The sequence below is a fragment of the Pongo pygmaeus genome, chromosome 4, assembly GCF_028885625.2.
Source record: "Pongo pygmaeus isolate AG05252 chromosome 4, NHGRI_mPonPyg2-v2.0_pri, whole genome shotgun sequence".
NCBI classification, from domain to species: Eukaryota; Metazoa; Chordata; class Mammalia; order Primates; family Hominidae; genus Pongo; species Pongo pygmaeus.
The window spans coordinates 84,784,232-84,805,735 of record NC_072377.2 but is presented as its reverse complement, the minus strand read 5'-3'; the positions used below and the strand labels follow the sequence as shown (position 1 = coordinate 84,805,735).

The following is a 21,504-nucleotide window of genomic DNA, read 5'->3' as shown; positions in this document are numbered from 1 at the left end:
ACTCCTATGAGCAAAACTACCTTCCATTTAATGTGAGAAGCTATACACAGACTTTATAATACCAACATTACCTTTGATTATTTCTAGATTTCACCCTCATAGCGACCTCCCCCACCCCCAAAATAAAATTCCAATCTAAGTTAAATATCAAACCAAAAAGTACTAACAAAGATTCTTGCCAACCTCTTGATTCTGACTTCTGAAGTGCCCTGAGATAGTCATATTTCTTACATTTATTTAACCTACCACCTACCCCAAATGCAGCCTTCCGCAGGCTCATATTACACTCAGAAGAATCATTAAGTGCATATCCAACCCTTGAACATTAACAGCAGTCATCACTAAGAGATGAGATTGTAGACAACCTTATTTTCCTCTTCATACATTTTTCTAGTTTCTTGATTTTTTTAATGAGCACAAATTACTTCAATAAGCAGAAAAACACCACTAAAGTTCTTCATATAGATAATATATATATGTAAGTTGGTAAAACTATGATTGTGAGTCACAAAATGTTCATATTAACATATGAATGTTGCAAATTGCATCTACTTTTTAACAGAAATTGAAAGGTATACAGGGTGGCAAGAGACCCAAGTTTCCACGCCTGAATCTCACACTGTCTATTTTGGTGAGTGCTGCAGTGGGATGCTTGACAGACACAGAGTAGGCAGCTATTCTGGGCCTAAAGAATAGCAAGGAAGAAGTCCTGGGTGAGGGTGTGGGATTGGGGAACAATGGGCCAGGAGACGGCTTGACTCCCACGAAGGGATGGGCAAGAGGAGAGTGAATGAAGGAGGTGAGGTGGGTGGGAACAAACTGGCTGGCAGCCCAGGCAGCAAGGAATGACATAGAGTACTGGAGGCAGGGGAAAGCAGGAGGCAGAAGTTAGGGAAGTCTATGAGCAAGTCATAGCAGCAGAAGGATGGGCTCATAGGGCTCAGGATACAATCAAAGCCAGAGGCCTTGCAGAGGACATGGTTCAATGCCTCCCATTTCACAGATGGGGAAACTGAGGTCTGAGACCAAGTAGCTCGCCTAAGGTCATGCCTAAGTGAGAAGTGAGTGATATAGCCAGGGGATTCAGCCACATAAAATATAAGACTCAGAAAGAAGACAGATGGGAAGAGACTAAGTTCTAGCTCTGCCATAGGGGCCATGAGTCATCGGGTCCATGAGTTAGGGCTGAGTGAAAGACTGAGGCTCGGACAAATAATCTTGGTGGACAAATAGCTTTGGGAGTCATTTTCAGAAAGGCTATAAGCAAGCTGTGAAAACTCAATAATAATGTGTTCATTAGTAAATGCTTCTAGCAATTTAGTGATTTTCTATGTCAGAAATTATAGAATACATAAAAATAAATAGAATTTAGAAAGAAATTACAGAATATGCTGTTAGCTCATATATTAGCAATTACTGTGAATTTCAGCTGTGAGACAAAAAAAATAAATGTTTCCTTGGCAACCATACACTAATATGCTTAATCTATAATTGTTTACCTTATATCCAAGTAGGAGGGAGACATAGGAGACTGTGTACATTAGGTACATACAGAAATGTATATATCTGAATTAAAAGTGAGAAATCACAACACTATGGTTTGTGAAATAATCATGTTTGGAAAAAGCATTTTAAGTGGATTTTTTTCACATTTTCTCTTGCATTTGACATGATGTTTCAACACAGCTATGAGATATGAAGAAAGGATTCCTCGCTAGCTAATACAAATTAGAGAAATATTTAGTATTCATTTAGTAATTCATCAGATCATTGCTATAGCATGATTCTTTGCATCCTGGTCATTGGTCTCTCTAATAATTGGGGTAAACTTCCGACAAAATTTCTGTTATTTCAATCACTTCATTCCCACAGAATGGCATTCAAGACTATGCCCCTTATTCTTAATTCTACTGAGTAATGAAAAAGAATGAAGAGCCATTTCCAGCTTATTGGGTTAGGCATTTGAGAATATATAACTGTCTCTAGACCCCAAGTTACAATTTCAGAGAACACTGGTACATTGAAAGCACATGACTTAGAGTCTAGGAATGATTAAAATACCAGAAAGGTCCATGTCTTATTCTCAAGGCACTTAGTCCTGTATTCAGTCACCTATATTTCATTTTCCTGATTTACATTTCCACAAAACACTGTTCACAATGCATAATAGATTTTGTACAAAATGTCAGCATTAGAGTGCCTTTATCTTCTACTAAATATTCATACATATTTCATGTTATTGAAAATAGGAAGTCATTCCAAAATTTGGATCTTGGCTTTTAAAGTTTATCATAATCTTGCAGGTACTAGTCTAGGTGCTTTTGTGAGCATTAGCTCATTTTTACAACAATCCTAAAAGATAGCTACTACTATTAACTCCAATTTAAGGAGAAGAAACTGAGGCATAGAGAAGTTAAGTAAATTGCCCAATATCACACAGCAAGGAAGTAGGGGAGACAGGATTTGACCTCCAGTGATGCTGCTAGACTGTTTTCCTATCATTGCCTCAGACACTCACACATTTATTCAACAAACTATTAACAGATTTTAGAAAACAATGATAATATCAGACCATTTCTATAACATAGTCTTCTGTATCCTATCCAACAGACTAATAATGGGAAACCATTTACAATAAAACTTTCATTATTTCAATCACTAAATCCTCATCAAAAAACATTCAAGAGTTGCTGATGCCTTTATTCTGAGGTGATCTTTCAGATGATCTGGATGACGTATTTTTCTAGTTCTTATGAATAAAAATTCACATAAGGTGGAAACCACATGCACACATGCACACACACACACACACACACACACACACACACAGAAATAGACCACATATCATCCCTAAAAGTAATTAACACAAATATTAGTATACCTTTAGAGATAAATTGTAGACAATTTCATAGAAAATAAGAATCCCTCTAAATTTTTTTTTAAATAAGAATTTTTGAAAACACCTCAATGGGTCTTAAAGTCGTTAAGGGTGTTATGTAAAAGTGATAATAGGAGTAACCAAAGCAAAACAATGCAAACTTTCCAAATTGTCTGTGATTGTATTACTTCCTAATTTCAGATTGAGGTCTGAATTTTAGAAACCAACTTTACTGTATAACTCTTAAACAACTAACCAAACCACACATGCAGAAAAATACTGCTAAAAGGCAAATCATTATATTGACATCAGCACAATAATAATATCAGAAATATTCACAGCTGACAGAAGTGCCTTAAACATGTGGTACATAACAAGGAATTAATAACATATGGGCATGAATAAAGGGAGAAATTGTTCATGATTGTTTTCTCTCCAATTGCAGTGAAAAAAAAATGAAATTCAGTATTTGACCTTCCAGCATTTTTCATTATTGAATGTTTTTTCAAGCTCAGACCGAAAAAAGTTTATGATTTTTAGCAATATAGTATGTTTGTGGGTAATAATACTTCCCAATCAAAAATCCTTTAAGAAATTGTACGTTATAGAAATTTTGTCTCCTTTCTCACGTACTATCAAGCACAAGTCAATTAGTAGACATTTTCAGGGAACTCCAATACAAGAAAAATACAACATAAAACACTTTACAGTCATAATTGCAATTCAGTAAATAATTTAATTCAACGCCCATTTTCCAGGTATCTGTAACAGAAAGCAACATACTAGACAAGGCAAGGCAGAGATAATTCCTAAGTGCTGCCCTTCAGAGTTTACAGTAACCAGGACAGAGAGGCATACAAGCAAGTACCTCCACACAAAAGGACGAAATACATGCACCAGGAGTAAAGTGCCTCGGAAACAAGAGGAAGGTAAATCCATTCTAACTGGAGGAGAGGGGAGGAGGAAGAATGGGAAATTATAAAAGGCTCCTTTGAGGTATCTGATCTGAGCCTGGTGGGACAAGCAGACCTTCAACAGGCACAAAAGAAATGGATAAGGACATTCCCAGCCCCCAGGCTGGGGACAGCACAAGTAAAGGCACAGAGGCTGGCAGGCAGGAAGCCAATGTGGGGACAGTCTGTGCAGAGGAATAGAGGAGGCATTACAAGGGCCTGATGTGGTTAGCATTATAATCCACCCTTATTTAAAGAAAAAAGAATATCTAAAGCCAAAAACGAGAAAAGGAATCATTTCCTAAAATACACTCCCAAACTTTAACATACGTGTGGTTTCTCCTTGTAAATAAATAATGGAAAATAGAATGGCATGCATTAAACTTTTAAAGTAGTCTGTGCAAAAATTAATGTGCACAAAACATTGTCTTGTTCTTGATGAGGTAAAAAGAGATTTTAAGCAGTACATTATGGTAGGCAATGGCAACACAAATATCTTCAAATGATATTGGCACACTATAAACAGAAACTACATTAACGATTGAGTTCCAAATTTATGTTCCACTCCTCACTAAATTCAAAATTATAAATGTGTGCAATATATCGTCTCAAATCAATTGCCTGGGGCATTCTCCCCTCCTAAGCACTAAAAAAATAACTTGGGATGTGGTTTACGTCTTGCATTTTGAAATAACAACCGAGGAGAAATAGGCACTATCAGGCTGTTGCTTCTCCACAGTTTCCGGCACAAATATCTTCATCTCTTCAAAAGCTTAATTTATCGAGTGATGCCCCCAAAGCACACTTCGCAAACACGACAGCTTCTGCATTACCAAAGCGTTGCAAGTGTCCATCAGAGACATTTCATCTGGCAACGGGAGTTACCAGTTGAATCAAATTATATCGTGTGGGGCGGATCCGGAAGTGCTGATGAAAAATGGGAACAACAGACAGCTGTTTTCGCTTCGGACATGGTCCCCAGTCTTATGTGAAAGGGCTTTGAGCAACGCAAGTTTCTCCTGGGCCTTGGCCTGGGTATCGTCAGCACTTGGCACTGCCACGGCCGTAGGCCAGGCCGACCGGTCCTCCTTGGAGCTGCAGAGAATGTCCGGGCCGCTGAGGAGGAGCGTCCAGTCAGAATGTAACTGCCTGCCCCACTCGTGCTTTACTATGATTGTGTTGCTGTTTTTCATGGTCCCTGAAAAGAAACAGCACAAAGGTGGGCCTCAACCACCGCCTCGGCGAAGGCCGTGGGGGGTCCTGCGGGCACCGCACCCGTCACGCCTGCTCAGAACGCCTTCCGGGGTGTGCTGAGATCATGTGACAGCCGCACAGCGCATCAGGTCGCGGGTCCATTTCACAAGGACTTACCTTGGCGGATGAACGTTTGGCTGGTGTCCAGCAAGATGTCACAGCCCTCCACGATCATTCTTTCGATGGCAAGGTTTTTCCTTATGTTTTCAGTGTCGCTGACTTCATCGTGCATTACTCTGTGACACAACACAAACAGGATCACAGTAAGAGGGATTTTCTCTTGCCCTAGCATGTAGGCAAAGAAGAGCTCCATCTGAGAAGCTCGGTTGCAAGCTTGTATCGATTGAACCGGGGGTTTGGGGGAAATAGGCTGGATCTTTCCAGGCTTCAACAGGTCATGACCGAAAGCAAAGCCAATGTGCCTCATGATTCTAAACAGTAAATGGGTCAGCAATTACGAGCATCCTGGGCATGTCTGCTTCTAAGTGCAACAGGAAAGCAACATGTCATTTTGTGGCCAGTTCCCGTCATTGAGATTAGGGGGCCATTTCTTGGAGACAGACTAAATAAGAGACCTTTAGACCATTTATCCCATATAAGCTAAAGTAACACAGACATAAATAAGTGCTTGTAACAATGAAAAGTCACTGAGAAATGCAAACTGTACATTCTCTAGCTTCTTACCAAATATGAATACAAAATGCAACTGAGAGTCTTTTTTGTTGAGACAGGGTCTCGCTATGTTGCCCAGGCTGGTCTCAAATTCCTGGGCTCAAGTAATCATCACCCCTTGCACCCTCATCTCAGCCTCCCGAGTATCTGGGACTACAGGTACACACCACCACACCTGGCTATCATTTTTTTTTTAATGCTGAAAGAAACATGAACATTTCCAAACTTAAACCAAAATACACCTAATCTGAATTACATAAATTCACATGCTATAAGAACATTTTCCAAGATACGTATTTTTCTTGGTTCAAATGAATGTTAATGATGATTCAATATCACCTCACAAGCTAGTATTTAACTTTCAGGTGAATCTGAGAACCTGGATTTGTTTTGCTTCTTGTTCCTTAGAACATATATACAGGAGGTTTCCACAAGAGACTAACTTGCTGCTTTCCTCTCCCAAGCCTTTATTATAAGTTCTTGGCGTACCTGGACAGTTCCTCTAGCTTTGATTTGGCAAACTCCAGGCTTTTCCTTTCCACATGCTCATGGGGTGTGTGAGCGAGGAGCTCATGGAGTGTGATGATATATCTGGGGATCTAGATGCAAACAGAGGCCAGTGTGAGCAAGACATCAGGGTGGGTGACAGGGCACATGCTCCGCAGGGCCATCATTGCTTCGAGAAACTTGTCTCTACTATCCCGCTTTTGACTATTTTACACATTTTTTAAAAAAGAAATACAAATAAAATGAACTACACTTCACACTTCATGCACACCAAAAAAAAGACTTCACCAAGAACACATGAAAAGGTGGAAATTATTGAAGTGTTGTGGTACAAAGAGATGGTTGTTTCTTTAATTTTTTTTACATAATCATACACTTTTGAATCATAGTTTTTGAAAACTGGTTCAGAGGGAAACAGATACAGCTATCATCAAGTCACTTGAGTCTGTATTTTAGATATATTAGTCCATTTGCAATGTTTTTAAATCAACAATCCCACTGCACTATTCTCCTTAAGAATTGAAACTTGGGAGAAGACATGTTCACCTTTATTACTTTCTGTTTGTACTTTATCTCAATTCACCTCCTTGCAGTAAAAAGTATTGTTCAGGTTATTTATTTGTACTTTTGTTTATTAACAGACTATATGAATTCTGTCAAAGAAACTCCACCAACCAGAGGAAGATCTTAATAAACCATGATAGAGATTCAACTTAATTTCTAGTGACACAACATATTTATCATGGGCTTAATTTTAACAATAACATGCATGAACTTCTACCACAACATTACCCACTGGGGGGTCAGACTGGGTGCTCCAGGCTTTGCCAATGTGTGCAGTCCTCCAACATCATAAGGATTATGTCTCCATTTTATAGATAGAGAACTAAAATGGGAAGAAGTTTTAGGCTTTTACAGATAGAGAACTAAAGTAGGAAGAAGTTTGGTAACTTGCCCAAACTTGCCCCATTGGTGGCCTCACAGTAAATGGCAGCGTCAACTATAACCCCAGCTCTGACCAGTGCACTAACTGCCTTTTCTCAGAGCTCACTCTGGGAGCTCTCGTCTGCGGGGACTGAGGTCTCACTCAGCGCTTGAAAGCACCTTTAAGAATGAAGAAACTACGACGGCTTTCCAGGGCCCTGTGTGTGGTTTCTTCCATTCTGCCCTGAAGGGTCAGTGGCCCTACCTAGGGATCTGCATTGGCTCTTGTGCAAGTGGTGGCCTTCATTGGGCTGCTTACCAATATTTATTGAGTGCCTCCATTTACACACTATGCTTAGACACGGCCAGCATTAGCACAGACATTGAACTTCAGCTCTGGGATCGCACCCTAAGGAATGTCATCAAATCAAGGCTTCAGGAAGCACAAATAGGCCCCCTTCACCGTGGGAGCATGGGACACAGGAGAACCCTCCCTTTGTAGGATATATGGAGGAGATTTTCTGCTCCTTCTCCCATGAACTTCTCACTAATACAGCCCTTAGGGTTGTCCCACTTGATGAAGTCTCCTGGGATAAGTGTGCTTTCAAATATCCTTTTCGCTGGCATAATTGCATGACTGATAAAAGTTTGCCTCTAATTAGTAATTCCACAAGAAAATCAAGGCAATCAATAGCTAATGTACTCAATTTTTCATAGCAAACGGGACAGGTGTAGGAAAGCTTGAGTACGTACAATGCACTGAAAATCCACAAAACTGAGTTTGGTCAATAGTCTCATGATCCTTCCTCATTACTTAAATTTCTTTTAAAGTGCTCGCTGGCTAAGATTCAGGTAGATGGATTTGAATTCAGTCTCTGGCCCTTTCTGCCTTATGGTGAAGGAACAAACAGGCACTGAAACTGCCAAAAACCAGGCAAACGAAGTTCTGCAGAGAAGTGGTCAGCTCTCCAAAGGGCTCATCTGTATCTTCAAGAGCTGATTATAAATCTCTTCCCCCAAAACCAAGAATCATAGGAACTGTCTAAATGAATCATAATTCTGCTTTCAATTATGGAGCAAATACTTGTCACTTTATAGACATTAATTAGCTTGCTCTCCAATTACAGCAAATAAGTGGATAGAATAGCAAGTAGCTACTTTCTGGAGAACATCTAACACTGCTGTTCTTGTCAGGAGCAGATTTCACGATTGGCTTACCAATGGACTTTCAACACATACATATCCAAATAAATACATGAACAGCTGAAGCCAATTTAAATGGTACCAGCCAAGCCACTGTCTTTAATAAATAAAAATTATGTTAATGACAACATTATTTTCCATAACAAATTTCTTGGCAATACTTGGACTTACTGTTCTGATAGTTCAACTGGGGATAATTTTACTGCATCATCCAAATTCTACAATTTCTCCACGTTTCCATAGTTCAACATAGCTTGATAACAGCAGCAACTGACTAACTCAAAAAAGGGCCCAGAAGGAGGAAGACAATCACCTTCTCTCTTCTACACATACAAGCTAAAGGCTTCCAATTGCCTCTCCTCCTCTCTCTTCCCCTACACTAACTTCTGCCTCCATATCTGGGCTCAAGAAAGTCTGGACAGAGGTCTCTTGGCAGTATAAACTAGGGTCACCTCTTCCATTGTTGGCCTCCAGCAAAAAAAAAAAAAGTGAGAACCCTAGCCTCATCCTGAGGTATCCATCCTCACAAGGGAGCAAGGCAAACATGCAGAAGTACCACTGCTAATACAGAGAGAAGCAGATACAACCGGACCCTCCAAGGGATTCAAACACCTCCATGACTATTTCACTTCATTAGCGAAAGAACTACAAGGGAACAAGGAGAGAGTAAGCTTAGTAAGGAAAAACCTCTCAGCTTCAGCTTCTAGAAAAGGCAATTTCCCCCAAGTGTTTTCTAGGGTTATTTCTAGACAGAAGGATGAAGAGTGAGGCATCAAGTGAAGAAGACAGAAGGGAGACACCAAGGAGCATGAGGCCCTTGGGCAGAGAACTCCAATGACTTCTCCTGGTCTATTCAAAATAGTTATGGGGAAGCAAACAAAGACAATTCTGTGTTCTTTCAGTTTGCTCCTTTCTTGCAGTTGGACAATTCTGGCTCAATTCTTTGAGGCTTCTTCCAGATCAAAGGCTCCCACAAGCTGAAGCCTCTGGTTAGACTTGTCTGGCAAAAGCCAGAAAGCCTCAATATCTGACCCAACATTCTAAGGTTTGAGGTCACCACATCCTTGGGGAGGGGGCTCCTAGACTAACACCAAGCTCCTTGAAACACCACATAGTTACCCAATCCAAAACATGAGAACTAGTGTAGTCACCCTAGGATCACCACATCAGAGAGCTAGAGAGTCCGGAGATAACAAAAGCTCAGCTGCCTCAATTTACAGATTATGAAATAGCTATTTAGTTTGGTTCATTTATTTTCCCCAATGCTATGAGTGAGACATCAGGTCTCCTAAAGATTCCCAGTCCAATGTTCTTTTCAAGACATTATAAAAATTCCCGGGGGTCAATCAAAATGCTCAGTCATTGCTCTCAGGCATCGTCTTCGGGAGACGAAGGGCAGGGTGGTGGGCGAGTATCCCAGCATTTTAAAGAAATCCAAAGACCTTTCCAAGGCCCTACATTCGCTGTAATTGAACACCTCATCTACAGTAAAAGTACAGCTCTGCCATTTCAAAATACTGAAAAAATCACACCAAGAGGGAATTAAATAGCACGAAGAAAGACATCAGGGGGCTGTCAGGTAGGGAGCTGGTTCCTCTCTGAATGCCCCACGTGTCTTTCACGACTCTACCTTTGTATATTCAACTGACCTGGGGTTACTGAACAGATACAACTTGGGGTACTGAATCATAACCTAAAGATAATTGTCAAAAATTCACATAGAATCTCAGAAGAATGTTATACTGTATAAGATGTTTCATTATAAATAAAATCTTAAATTCCAATTATGTAGATAGTTTTCTTTAAAGTCTGAAATCTTTCTTGTGAAATATTTCCTCAGAGAGGCAAAGAGTTCAAACAATTCAGTTCCAAAGGAAAACAAAAACAAAAACACTATAAAGTTTCACTATACTTAAGTGGTTTTAAATGCATCCTTTCGGTTAAAAATCTGACTAAACTTCTACGGCAACTTCCAGGATTTGGAGCAGGACCGACAAACCTCAAGGCAAACAATTGTGCACCACAGCCACATTTCTTTCTGAGGCTGCAAAATGATCAGCCAGGGTCAGAGATGCCTGCGCAGGAGGACAAAGCCCTCCACAGTAACCATAACACACATGATCAGTAGAATCGGTTTACCACATGACAATTTGGAGGCCTGGCCAGAAACCACCTAAATTCCACAATGGGAACACTCAATGCTCTTCCAAAAGAACAGAATCGACACTTTTCAAAAGAACAGGAGATTCGATGCACATTTTGGCCTCCCTGGTTCTCACTTCTGGGCTCTTAACAGTAAAGTCCTAGATCCAGGAAAGAATGCAAGTGTTCTTGACCCCTTGGGTTGCTCTAGTCTCAAAAAGGGAGCCCCTGCGGCCACCTGACTAGTTGCCAAGAGTCCTCAGGTCCCACCCATGCCTTCTGTTTCCTAAGTCTCCACAGGAGACTCTCTGTGACCAGGGAGGTCCTCCTTTCGTTCTCCAGGGCTCCAGCCAAGGGAGACTCAACAGCAACTTCGACAGGAAGGGAGGATGGGCCGGAAAACAGAAACCTTCCCAGCAGTCACTCCATCCCCAAGAATCTTTTATGCAACTAGCATAAACTGGAACATTTGCACAGAATCCTATTTCTGTAAACCAAATAATATTTTTAAACATGCCGGAGGAGGAGACTCCATGAAAGAGGTCTGTGTGGAATCTTTCTGTAAAGAGAAAATTGTGCAGCGTTTCAAAAAATCATTCTTGAATTCTTTGCTTCAAAAATCCCTGATTTTCTTATATCCAAGAGACACAGAGAATGTGTGGCACAATATTTGTTTATCTCAGGGTCAAGCTCAAGACAGCAACAGATGATGCATCTGTGCCATAATTCCTCCCAGGGCACACTTACGCATCTCACGCTGGTCACGCTAGGTATCAGTGACATTGAGCTGGAACCTCTGACTTACAAAATGCATCCCAAGTGACTTACCTGAAACATGGGATAGGTCAAGAATGTCTCCAGCATCCTCCCCTCACAGGCTGGATTGGCTTCATACTGTTTTAAGAGTTTGTCAAAATCTCTGTTTTGCTTACAATTGGCGAGAACTTGCAGGCTGTACTGGTGATTACGCACAAATTCTTGATAAATGTTCAGCATGGGGAGCAAAATATCAAACAGATCAGCTGGAAAGAAACAGTAAACATGGCTGTTTCCCTTGTTGCTTGGTAAATTACCTACACTGGGCAGGAATGGCAAAGAGTGGGTCCCCAGCACCAGGTGTCACACATACATGGAGCCGCAACCCTGATGCCTGAATGATGATCTGGTAGAATGCACTTGTGGGCAGCACTTGACTCCAGCCCCAAATTAACTATGACAGGCCAGGGGAAAGAGTCAAAAGGTAACACTGAGGCAGGGCCCAAAGTACCCAAAAGGAAAGGAGACAGGGTCCCAGGGTATGGAAGTTCACAGGTCAACAGGGTGATGCAAACAGTTTAGGCTGAATAATGTTGGAGCTATTTTACTCTAATTGCAGCCACTCTAAAAGAAAATCTTACACCTTTAAAGAATGCACTTACCTAAAATTAAAGTGGGCCAGTTTGCTATCCTTGCCTTTAGTCCTTGATGAAATATTTCATGAAGAAACATGATTGTTTCACTGTAAAAAACGGAAAAATAATATAATTTAGTTGCTATAATGTGTTTATTTTGTTTAAAATCCAGAGTCCTTAAAGCCTTAATATATACATAATATATATGTCCCATAGGGCCTCCAAACTATACCTAATAATAACATGGATTATACTATCCTCTATCAAGCAATTATGACAGCCTCAGCAAACCCTGATATAACATTCAAATATTAGAGGACAGAAAGCACCAAATCATTGTCACATAACCTTCTTCATCAATTTTTAAGGAGCTTTCTGCTATTAGAATGCAGTATTTCAATCAATAATCAGAAAATTAAAGTTATGATCCTGTTTTCTCTTCATATGTGATTCTAGACAACTCAGGAGAGTTTCTCTGTCAGTAAAATGAGTTTTGACAGAAGGAGAGAGGATGAAAAAAATCTAGAGCACAAATTTTGACAGAACTCCACTATAACCACTCCCAAGATACCCAAGACAGAAATGCAAAAGTATCTTCTGAAAAGAGTGAAGCCTACACAGAGACACTAAAATAAGGATGATGCGTAAATTAGGGGTCTAAATTCCTAAAAGGGCCAAGAGGGGTAATTACCAAAGTCAAAACATCATTTGCTTTCTCCTCATTAGAATTAACCTACTGCAATGAGCCTTTGAAGCCTTTTCTGAACTAACACAGTGACACAATCAAATACAGAACTGTTCATCTCAGTGAGATCCCTTGGCTTGTTATTAGTCAAGTTCCATTACAACAGACATCAAGAAATCCTTACTATTTCAAATGGTCCATGAAATAAAACAGAAACGGCTCCATGAGATTCTAATTTATTTTTCTTTTATAACAATTTAACTAAGTAGTGTTTGTTGTTCAAGGATTTCAACCAAATCTAGTTTGGCAGGTATTATAGGTTAGTCATTCAATCTGTATTCCATCCTCCTTCTAGGTGGAGAGGGGTAGAACTAAAACTACATTTCCCAGACTCCCTTGCAGCTATGGTTCTGGATGTAAATTCAGTTCCACTAATAGATGCACTTGGAAAGACAAGGAAGGTGGAAGTAGGGCCAGTCTTCCTATTGCTGAAAGTCAGTCATGGAGATGTGAGTGCTCTGGGGCAATGTCAGCACCCAGCTTTAGGATTCTAGTTTCTGGGAACAAGCTTCCAGAGTCTGAGAGGCATCTGTGGCAGCAGCGGTGGTGGCAGTGGTTTCCTAACCTCTGGATCTAGTCTATGTTCTCTGAAAGTCAACAGTTTAAGGGCTGCTCCCTGACTTTACTCCCCCAGCCTTTCCAACAGATTCTGTAAGCAGTGAATTCTCTCCACTCAGCAAGGGATTTCTCTGTCCTATGTTGAACACAAACTAATTGATACATCTACCTTCATATTTTGATACCTGGATGGTCAGAAAACAGATGAAACAATTCTGTATATAAATAGGAAGATTACATTTTCTTAACTATAAAACTGTGTTAAAATTCAAAATTATTGAGCTGCCTAGGGCTTAATTTCAAAGGCATGTAAAGGGAATCTAGTTAAACAACAGTAATGATATAAAACTTCTTTAAGCCTCACCTTTAAAAACACACCTCTTCACATTATGTTAAGTGAAATAAGCCAGGTACAGAAAGACAAGTATCACATGTTCTCACTCATATTTGAAAGCTAAAAAAGTTAATCTCATGGAGGTAGTGAATAGAATGGTGGTTACCAGAGGCTAGGAAGGGTAGTGGGGAAGGGGAGGATGAAGAGAGGGTTTGGTGAATGGGTAAAACAGTACAGTTAGATAGAAGGAATAACTTCTATTATTTGATAGCACAATAGGGCAGCTATAGTTAACAATAATTTATTTCAAAATATCTAGAAGATTTAGACTGTTCCCAACACAAAAGAAATGATAAAAGTTTGAGGTGATGGATATCTCAATTACCCACATTTGATTATTTTACATCATATGCTTATATCAAACTATAACATATACCTCATAAATATGTACAGCTATTATATACCCATTCCATATTATGTATATGTATTATGTAACCATAAAATTATCCATAAAAATTAAAAATAAAAAAGTTTTAAAAATATCTTTTCAAATCTCCATCTAAGTCTAGATGTGGTAAATAATTGCTAGTCTATATGAAGAGCTTATGGCTTTACCCTCCAAAGAGAGGCATATCTTGACTCTGAATTTAAACAATATGATAAACCTGGCCTTTCCTGTTTCAGATCAAGCAATCCAGTGGAAACAAAGAGCCAGAGGCAACCTAAACGAATGTGGCACAGCCTCTTTATTTACCTCTAGGTACCACCCTGTTTCTCTGTTCCTCTTTATAGCAGCTCTCCTCAAAAGAGTTTTCAATACCCACCCTCTCCAGTTCCTCTCATTATCAGAGTTCAGTACACAATCCCATCCACTGCCTGTTGAAACTGCACACTTGGTGACTGAAGTATCACCAGAATGCTGTACTGCCTGAGGATCAAGGGCTACCCCCAGGCTCCTTTGGATGTCTCACATACTTGAGAGGAGCCATTGCCAGCAAGGTGGGGAAATCTCCCTCCTTCCTTTTAACAAAAGAAAGCCTAGCTTTTAATCTCATATTATCAGACTACCACTCATCACCCTTTCTTTCTGCACTCATCTACAGACACGCCAGTGGCTCTTCCTGATGCCTTGAGATCTGAGCTCTCAGCTCATGGTTGCTCTTTTCTCCAACACTACTCTTGTCATAATTCTTGGGGATTCCAATATGCACACAAACAACATTTCAACATCCTGACCTCACAGGACATTGAACTCTTCCTCCAAAGATCTTGTCCTCCATTGACCTCAGTCAACACCCCTTTGATTGTACTCTAGACCTTGTCATTGTCAATAGCTGCATCCCTTCCCTGTCTCAATTTCTAGCACAACATTCTCTGGCTACTCCTAATCTTTCAGTTCACTGCCTTTAGAACCCTGACTCCTTGAATCCTGACTCCAAAATTCTTTCACACTATCGTGACCTAAATCCCTAGATCCCACCACCTTTTTATTGGCAAAAACCTCTCATACCAGCACTACTTTCTTTCCTCAGTTTAGATTCCATGGCTCATTATTATAATCTCTTCCTTGTATACAGCTTCAACTTCCTTATTCTTTTCTCACTTCAACACAGCAGGCACAACACCAATCCTAATTAATCCCAATCCTCCACCCACTCTGCACCTGCATCCATGCAGCTGAAAGTAGCTAAAGAAAAACATGCAACCATCCTGACTGATCTCACTGGAAAGTCACAACCCCTAGCCTAATAAGCTAACACAAGCTCTCGGTGCTGCCCAGCATTAATACAACATTCCTGAATCCATTTACTCCCCTGCCCTAGTTATCACTATTCCACACCTCTTTCTCTCCTCTCCAACTCCGACACTTCCCTCCCATCTGCCCCATCGGCGGATGTCCTTGCCTCCTAACTACAGAAGTGTCCATGTACTATTCCTTCCCTGCCATGCTCCCAGCTAATGACAATCTCTTGACCTGTGCAGTACATTCTGTCCACTTTCGCCTTTGCAAGTTTACTGCTCAGCAATTCCCTCTCTCCTCCATCTTTCTTTTACCCTCTTCATTTGCCTCTAGGTACCACCCTGTTTCTCTTCTCCTTTTTACAGCAGCCCTTCTCAAAAGAATTTTCTATACCCACCTTTTTCAATTCCTCTTCCCTCTGCCCTACCACCTGTTCTCTCCTAAGCCTCCAATCAGGCTTTGGTCTCTAATCAAAGTTACCATTAAACTCCGAGTTGTTAAACCCATGGTCAATTCTAAGTGATTGCTCATTTGACTTTTTTGGCATCGTTGTTGGTTCCCTCTTGCTTTCGTTTCCAGGACAACTCACTCTTCTGGTTTTCATTGACAACTCAACGGATCCTCTTCACTCTTCTTTGCTGGCTCCTGTTTATCTTCCTGACCTCTAGATGTTGGAATATCCATGCTCCTCTTTTCTTATCCATCTGTACTCACTTGCTTGGTAATACCATTCAGACTAGCAGCTTTAAATACTATCTGTATGCTAGAGGACTCCCAAATTTCTATCTTCGGCCCAGAATCTTCCTCTGAACTCCAAACAAATATCTGATCCCTACTCACTTGACATCTCCACTTAGATGGCTAATAGCATCTCACGCCCAACAGATCCAAGAGAAAACAGTCATCTTTTCCCCTTAGGCTGTTCTTCACTCAATCTTTACCATTTAGTAAACAGTAACTCCATCCTTCTAGTTGTCCAGACCAAAAAACATTGCAATCTTACCTGTCTTTTCGCTTTCTCTTAAAACCCACATCAAACCCATCAACAAATCCCAACTGTTGAGTCCTGATGGATAAGTAAGCAACAAGCAAGGGGCCTCCAATGGGGGAAGGCTCCAGGTAGGGGAGAAGAATGAACAATTGTTCTGAGAAACACAACCCGCTGGCACAAGGAATGACCTTTCCACACCTAGCCCCTTCTTGCACGACCCTATAAAACTTCCCTCCAGCCCCTGCCTCTCTGCAGACAGCCCCTTCTCTGCTGTGCTGCCCATTGCACCCTTGCAACATGTTTTCACACATTCTCTAACAAATCTGCCTTGCTTTATCTACAACTGTTTTGGTAATTTCCGTGACACCGGCCCAGCTAGTTGCATCCGTGACACCTACTGGCTCTGACTTAAAAATACACCCAGAATCCAACTACTTATCACTTCCTCCATTATAATTATCTCTTACTTGGATTACTGAAATAGCTACCTAACAGGTGTCTCATCTCTCACTTTGTTTATTGAAATAGCCACCTAATTGATCTCCCTACAGACTATTCTCAGCAGAGACGCCAGAGTGAGCCTTTCAAAACAGAAGTCACATCACACCCCTTCTCTGCTCAAAACCTGACCAATGTCTCCCCATCTTACTTAGAGTAAAAGTTAATGGCTGTACCATGTCCCACCTTGTATAACTCCCTCACTCTTCCCTTCACTGACACTGAGCAGGGCAGGTCCTCAAGCTGGCCTGCCGGCCACGTGAAAGCCCCATGTCTCCTGCACGCACAGCTCCCTCTGCTTGCCTCACTCTTTCTCCAGGAACTTCAAGCCTTTGCTCGAATGTCACCTTATCCTTGAAACTTTTCTGAAAACCTGCTATAAAAAAACTATGGTACATTCACAGATTGTAATACCATGTCGTGATTTTTTTTAATAGAATGCTCTTTAGGTATCAATATGGAAAGATCTTCAGAAAATAATGTTAAGTGAAACAATGAAGTATATGTTAAAGTACATTGCCTTTGTGTAAGAAGAGGGAAAATAAGACTCTATATTCATAGTTTCTTAGATCAAAATTCAGAAACACTGAAAGGATAGATAAGAAACTAGTACAGATATTATGTATAGAAAGTGGGGGGAATCGGGTGGACAGAGACAGGGTGAGAGTGCAACTGCTAATTGTCGTTTTCATGTTATTTTGACTTTTGAACCATGTGAGTGTACTATCTACTCAAAAACAAATAGCTAAAATTCTAAGTAAAACACTAAACACTCCCTTGACCCCCTTCTCCCATTCCCTTCTTTATTTTTCTCCACAGCTCTAATCGCCATATAATATACTATCTATTTCACTAATGCTGTTCATTGTCTATCTTCCTGCATCAAAATTTAAGTTCCATAAAGGCAGGCATTTTCTGATTTTTCACTGATGAATCCTCAGCAGTAAGGAAACTAAAGATTTATTGAGCAAATAAATTCACCAGAGCTTCTCAGGCCCTGTCTTAGCTTTTGCTCTTCCTAAAATACTTGTGTATAATTAACATGTAAAAACCCATAAATCACTCCATTTTCTTCAGTTTATGAGTGATTATACTCCCCAACACACATCTCCACGCGATAAGACAATGTAGGTCAAATAGAGAAGAAAAAATTAAGAACATTAGATGCCAAGATTCAAGTAAAGATATAAAAATAACAATGCAGGCCGGGCATGGTGGCTCACACCTGTAATCTCAGCACTTTGGGAGGCCAACGCAGGCGGATCATGAGGTCAGGAGATCGAGACCATCCTGACTAACACGGTGACACCCCGTCTCTACTAAAAATACAAAAATTAGCCAGGTGTGATGGCGGGCACCTGTGGTCCCAGCTACTCGGGAGGCTGAGGCAGGAGGATGGCGTGAACCCAGGAGGCGGAGCTTGCAGTGAGCCGAGATCACGCCACTGCACTCCAGCCTGGGCCACAGAGCAAGACTCCATCTCAAAAAATAAATAAATAAATAAATAAAATAAAATAAAATAAAATAACAATGGAACACAAGTAATAGCTTTCTTATTTTTACTATCATAAACTCATAGAGATGAATCTATGAGACCTTTTTAAAGATTAAGTAAAAATTCTTGTTGGAAATACAAAGGGGTTTTTCTCATAACTCTTTGATTTATGCAATGTCAAACCTGTTGAGAAAAATACTGCTGACATCGTCGTGGCTGATGGGGGGCTTCTTGGAGCTGGCGGCCATACGCAGGGGCCGGAGAAAGCCGTTGACCAGGATGTAGAGCTGGTGAACGTACTCTGACTCTGCCTCCACCATGGTGAACACAATCTGGTTTCTCTTCCTCATACTTTCAGCATGAGGAGAACAAATGTAATCCTGCACGATGGTCTTCCATTTCCTTCTGCACAACCATCCTCGCATGAAGCTCTGAACCTACAGAACAAAAAATCAAAAAGGAATCTGACTAGTTGCAATGGTGATTTATTTATGGAAAAGAACATGAAATATAATTAAAAATCAATTTTGCAGAAAACATGATAACCTCTAAAATTGATAAGGATTCCCTAGGGATGATGTGAAAAATAACAGGCAAGCCTGAGAAAGTGCACTGGCCTGTGTGTTTCAGCCAATCAACAAACATTTACCGATCATCTTTAAAACGCCCAGGTAAATGCTGGGTACTGAGCAGTCAAGTATATATTATAACCTTTAACTCAGAGGCTCTGCCATTACTTGCAACCACCTTGACCTCTGATTCTCTGTTTCTTCATCTATAAAATAACTGACAGAGCTGGACATGCACAGGCCTGTAGTCCCAGTTATTTGGGAGGCTAAGGTGAGAGGATCACTTGAGCCCAAGAGTTCCAGTCTATCCTGGGCAACACAGCAAGACCCCATCTCGTGTTTCTCTGTTTTTAATCTCGTGTCACCAGACTGCTTTCATTTTTCATGAAATTAAAATAAAATGATTAACAAAAAAATCTAAAGTCCTTTCTAAATATAAAAAATTATAACATAATTAACTAGGATTTGTTTTATGATAATTAGGGTTTCTCACTTTAGATGTGGCAGATTCAGCAACAAAGTAGGTTGTAAATTCACATATAACTGAAAGCATTAAATCACTACCAAAGTATCATTCTTATCTATTTAACACATCCTTACACTTTTTATTTTTTCTGCACTATGTTCTAAATTATCACGTATTAAACAACGACCCTTCTTTTGCAATGTCTAAAATTCTCTTGTTTGCCTACCAGTGTTGTCACCATGTTATCAGTTTTTATACAGGCATTAAAGTCACTCTACCTCAATAAAAATTAACCACATATTAACACAATTATGTGGGGAAATTATATTCAGATTATTTGAAGAAATCTAACAAAAATTTCCATGAATTATAACCAATTTTAAGTTTTAGTCTATTAAGGTAAAAAAAATTATGTTGATATTTGCCAAGACCAAAATAGAGAAATGATTCATTCATTGTTAACACTTTTTTCCATGCAGACATTATTTTGAAATGGGACATAAAGAACAAAAAATCTCAAAACCTATTCAACAAGTACAAAAATTGGTTTAAAAAATTATTATTGGTTTAAAACAAGAAGGTAGAAAAATATTTTTTAAATTTTATCAGTATTCTTTCATTTAACAGAAATATTTTTAAAAATCAACTTAATTGGATTTTGTGTTAAGTAAAACCTTTCTATTTACTTGGGGAGGGGGCACTTGCTGACCAATAGATGCTTCACTTATTTAGCAATAGACCAGTTTCTACCACACACCTGAAAATTGAATTTTATTAATTTTTTCTTTACATGCAACTGCATACTATTAAAGGAAAGGCAATAGAATTAATCTTGTTTCCAGACTGACTAGATGGGATTTTTTAAAAAAAACTAATTAATCTTATAACACAATAGCATAAGCTTGATTCAAAAAAAAATTAATTTCTAAGAAATGAATAGTGTTATTTTACTTTTTTATTTCTGGAAAACTGAAAACATTTGACTTAGTCCTAAGAATCATTTCTATTTCAAATTCTGAGCAATATTTAAAGTTGTAAAAAATAATATAAAATATAATTTAAAATCAATTTTGTAGAAAACATGATAGTCTCTAAAATTGATCTGAATTCCATAGGGATGATGTGAAAAATAACAAGCAAGGCTGAGAAAGTGCACTGGCCTGTGTGTTTTAGCCAATCAACAAACATTTACTGATCATCTTTAAAATGCCCAGGTAAATGCTGGGCGCATTAAAGTTTTGTTACAGTGAAAGGGGAAAGATTATTAGCATAAAATAAGAGGAATAATAACAAATTAAAAAGAAATAAGATTTGAAGGTGTATATCCAGGGAAATTTCCTCAAATATGATGCTTTTCACTTATTATTAACAAAGCTGAGTAAGTGCTTTATATAAGACAATCAAGATCATGGGATCAAAACCTAAATGACAAATCAAAACACAGTGGACTAGAGTGAGAGCCAGCGTTTGGTTCATTGCAAAAGTTGTGCAACTATAAATGGCAGTAAGAGGGAAAAATCTGCTGATTGTGTGGATATTAAACAAGAAACAATAATAAAACAGAAATATAAGCGGGATGTGCTGATTTACTCAATCTTCACACATGCCCCCAAAAAAATCTATCTTAAATAACACTAAAGATTAAAGCTAAAAGAAATATTTTTGAAATGTAATTTAAAAAATATTCCCCCAAAATATGAAAGCTGCACAAAATCAAGAGGTTGAACAGCACTTAATTAACCCCACTGGAGAACACTATTGTCTTAATGCCTGGTTTTGGCATCCTTCTAGACAGTGTAAAGAAATCTCAAGCAGAAATTCTCTAGAGTAGCCATGTCTGTCTGGATCACTCTGCAGGGCAAGTCTGGGAGCCATAGCCCAGAAACACTAAGGCTGCTCCCAGCTCACGCACAGGGTGGCAAAGACACCACCATAGAACAGACGACTGGTCACCATGCTCCTACAAAGCTGGAAACCTCCAGGCCCTACCTTTTTAATCTTCTTGATATCTGGATCTTCATCTTCTTGGTTGCTTTGGTAAGGTCGCATTCGTTCTTTGGTTTTATTAAGAGCAATAATCTGGAACACAAAGTTGGTCCATTTCATGATTTGGGAAATGCTGGATTATAGCCATAACACACAGGAAGCTCTGCCTACAAATGTGGTCCAGTGAGATCCTCAGG

General features: G+C 39.6%; 1 protein-coding gene across 4 annotated transcripts in view; it reads right to left on the bottom strand.

Moving 5' to 3' along the window:
• RASGRF2 (Ras protein specific guanine nucleotide releasing factor 2) overlaps window positions 1-21,504 on the bottom strand; it is a 280,941-nt gene that overhangs the window by 139,451 nt on the left and 119,986 nt on the right. For all 4 annotated transcript variants that reach the window (XM_054489810.2, XM_054489812.2, XM_054489811.2 and 1 more), the window contains exons 4-9: window positions 21,311-21,400; window positions 18,470-18,723; window positions 11,952-12,031; window positions 11,362-11,555; window positions 6,247-6,356; window positions 5,203-5,321 (exon numbers count right to left, since the gene is read on the bottom strand). In XM_054489810.2, the coding sequence (XP_054345785.1) occupies window positions 5,203-5,321; window positions 6,247-6,356; window positions 11,362-11,555; window positions 11,952-12,031; window positions 18,470-18,723; window positions 21,311-21,400 (847 nt within the window). The remainder of the gene's footprint in view (window positions 1-5,202; window positions 5,322-6,246; window positions 6,357-11,361; window positions 11,556-11,951; window positions 12,032-18,469; window positions 18,724-21,310; window positions 21,401-21,504) is intronic.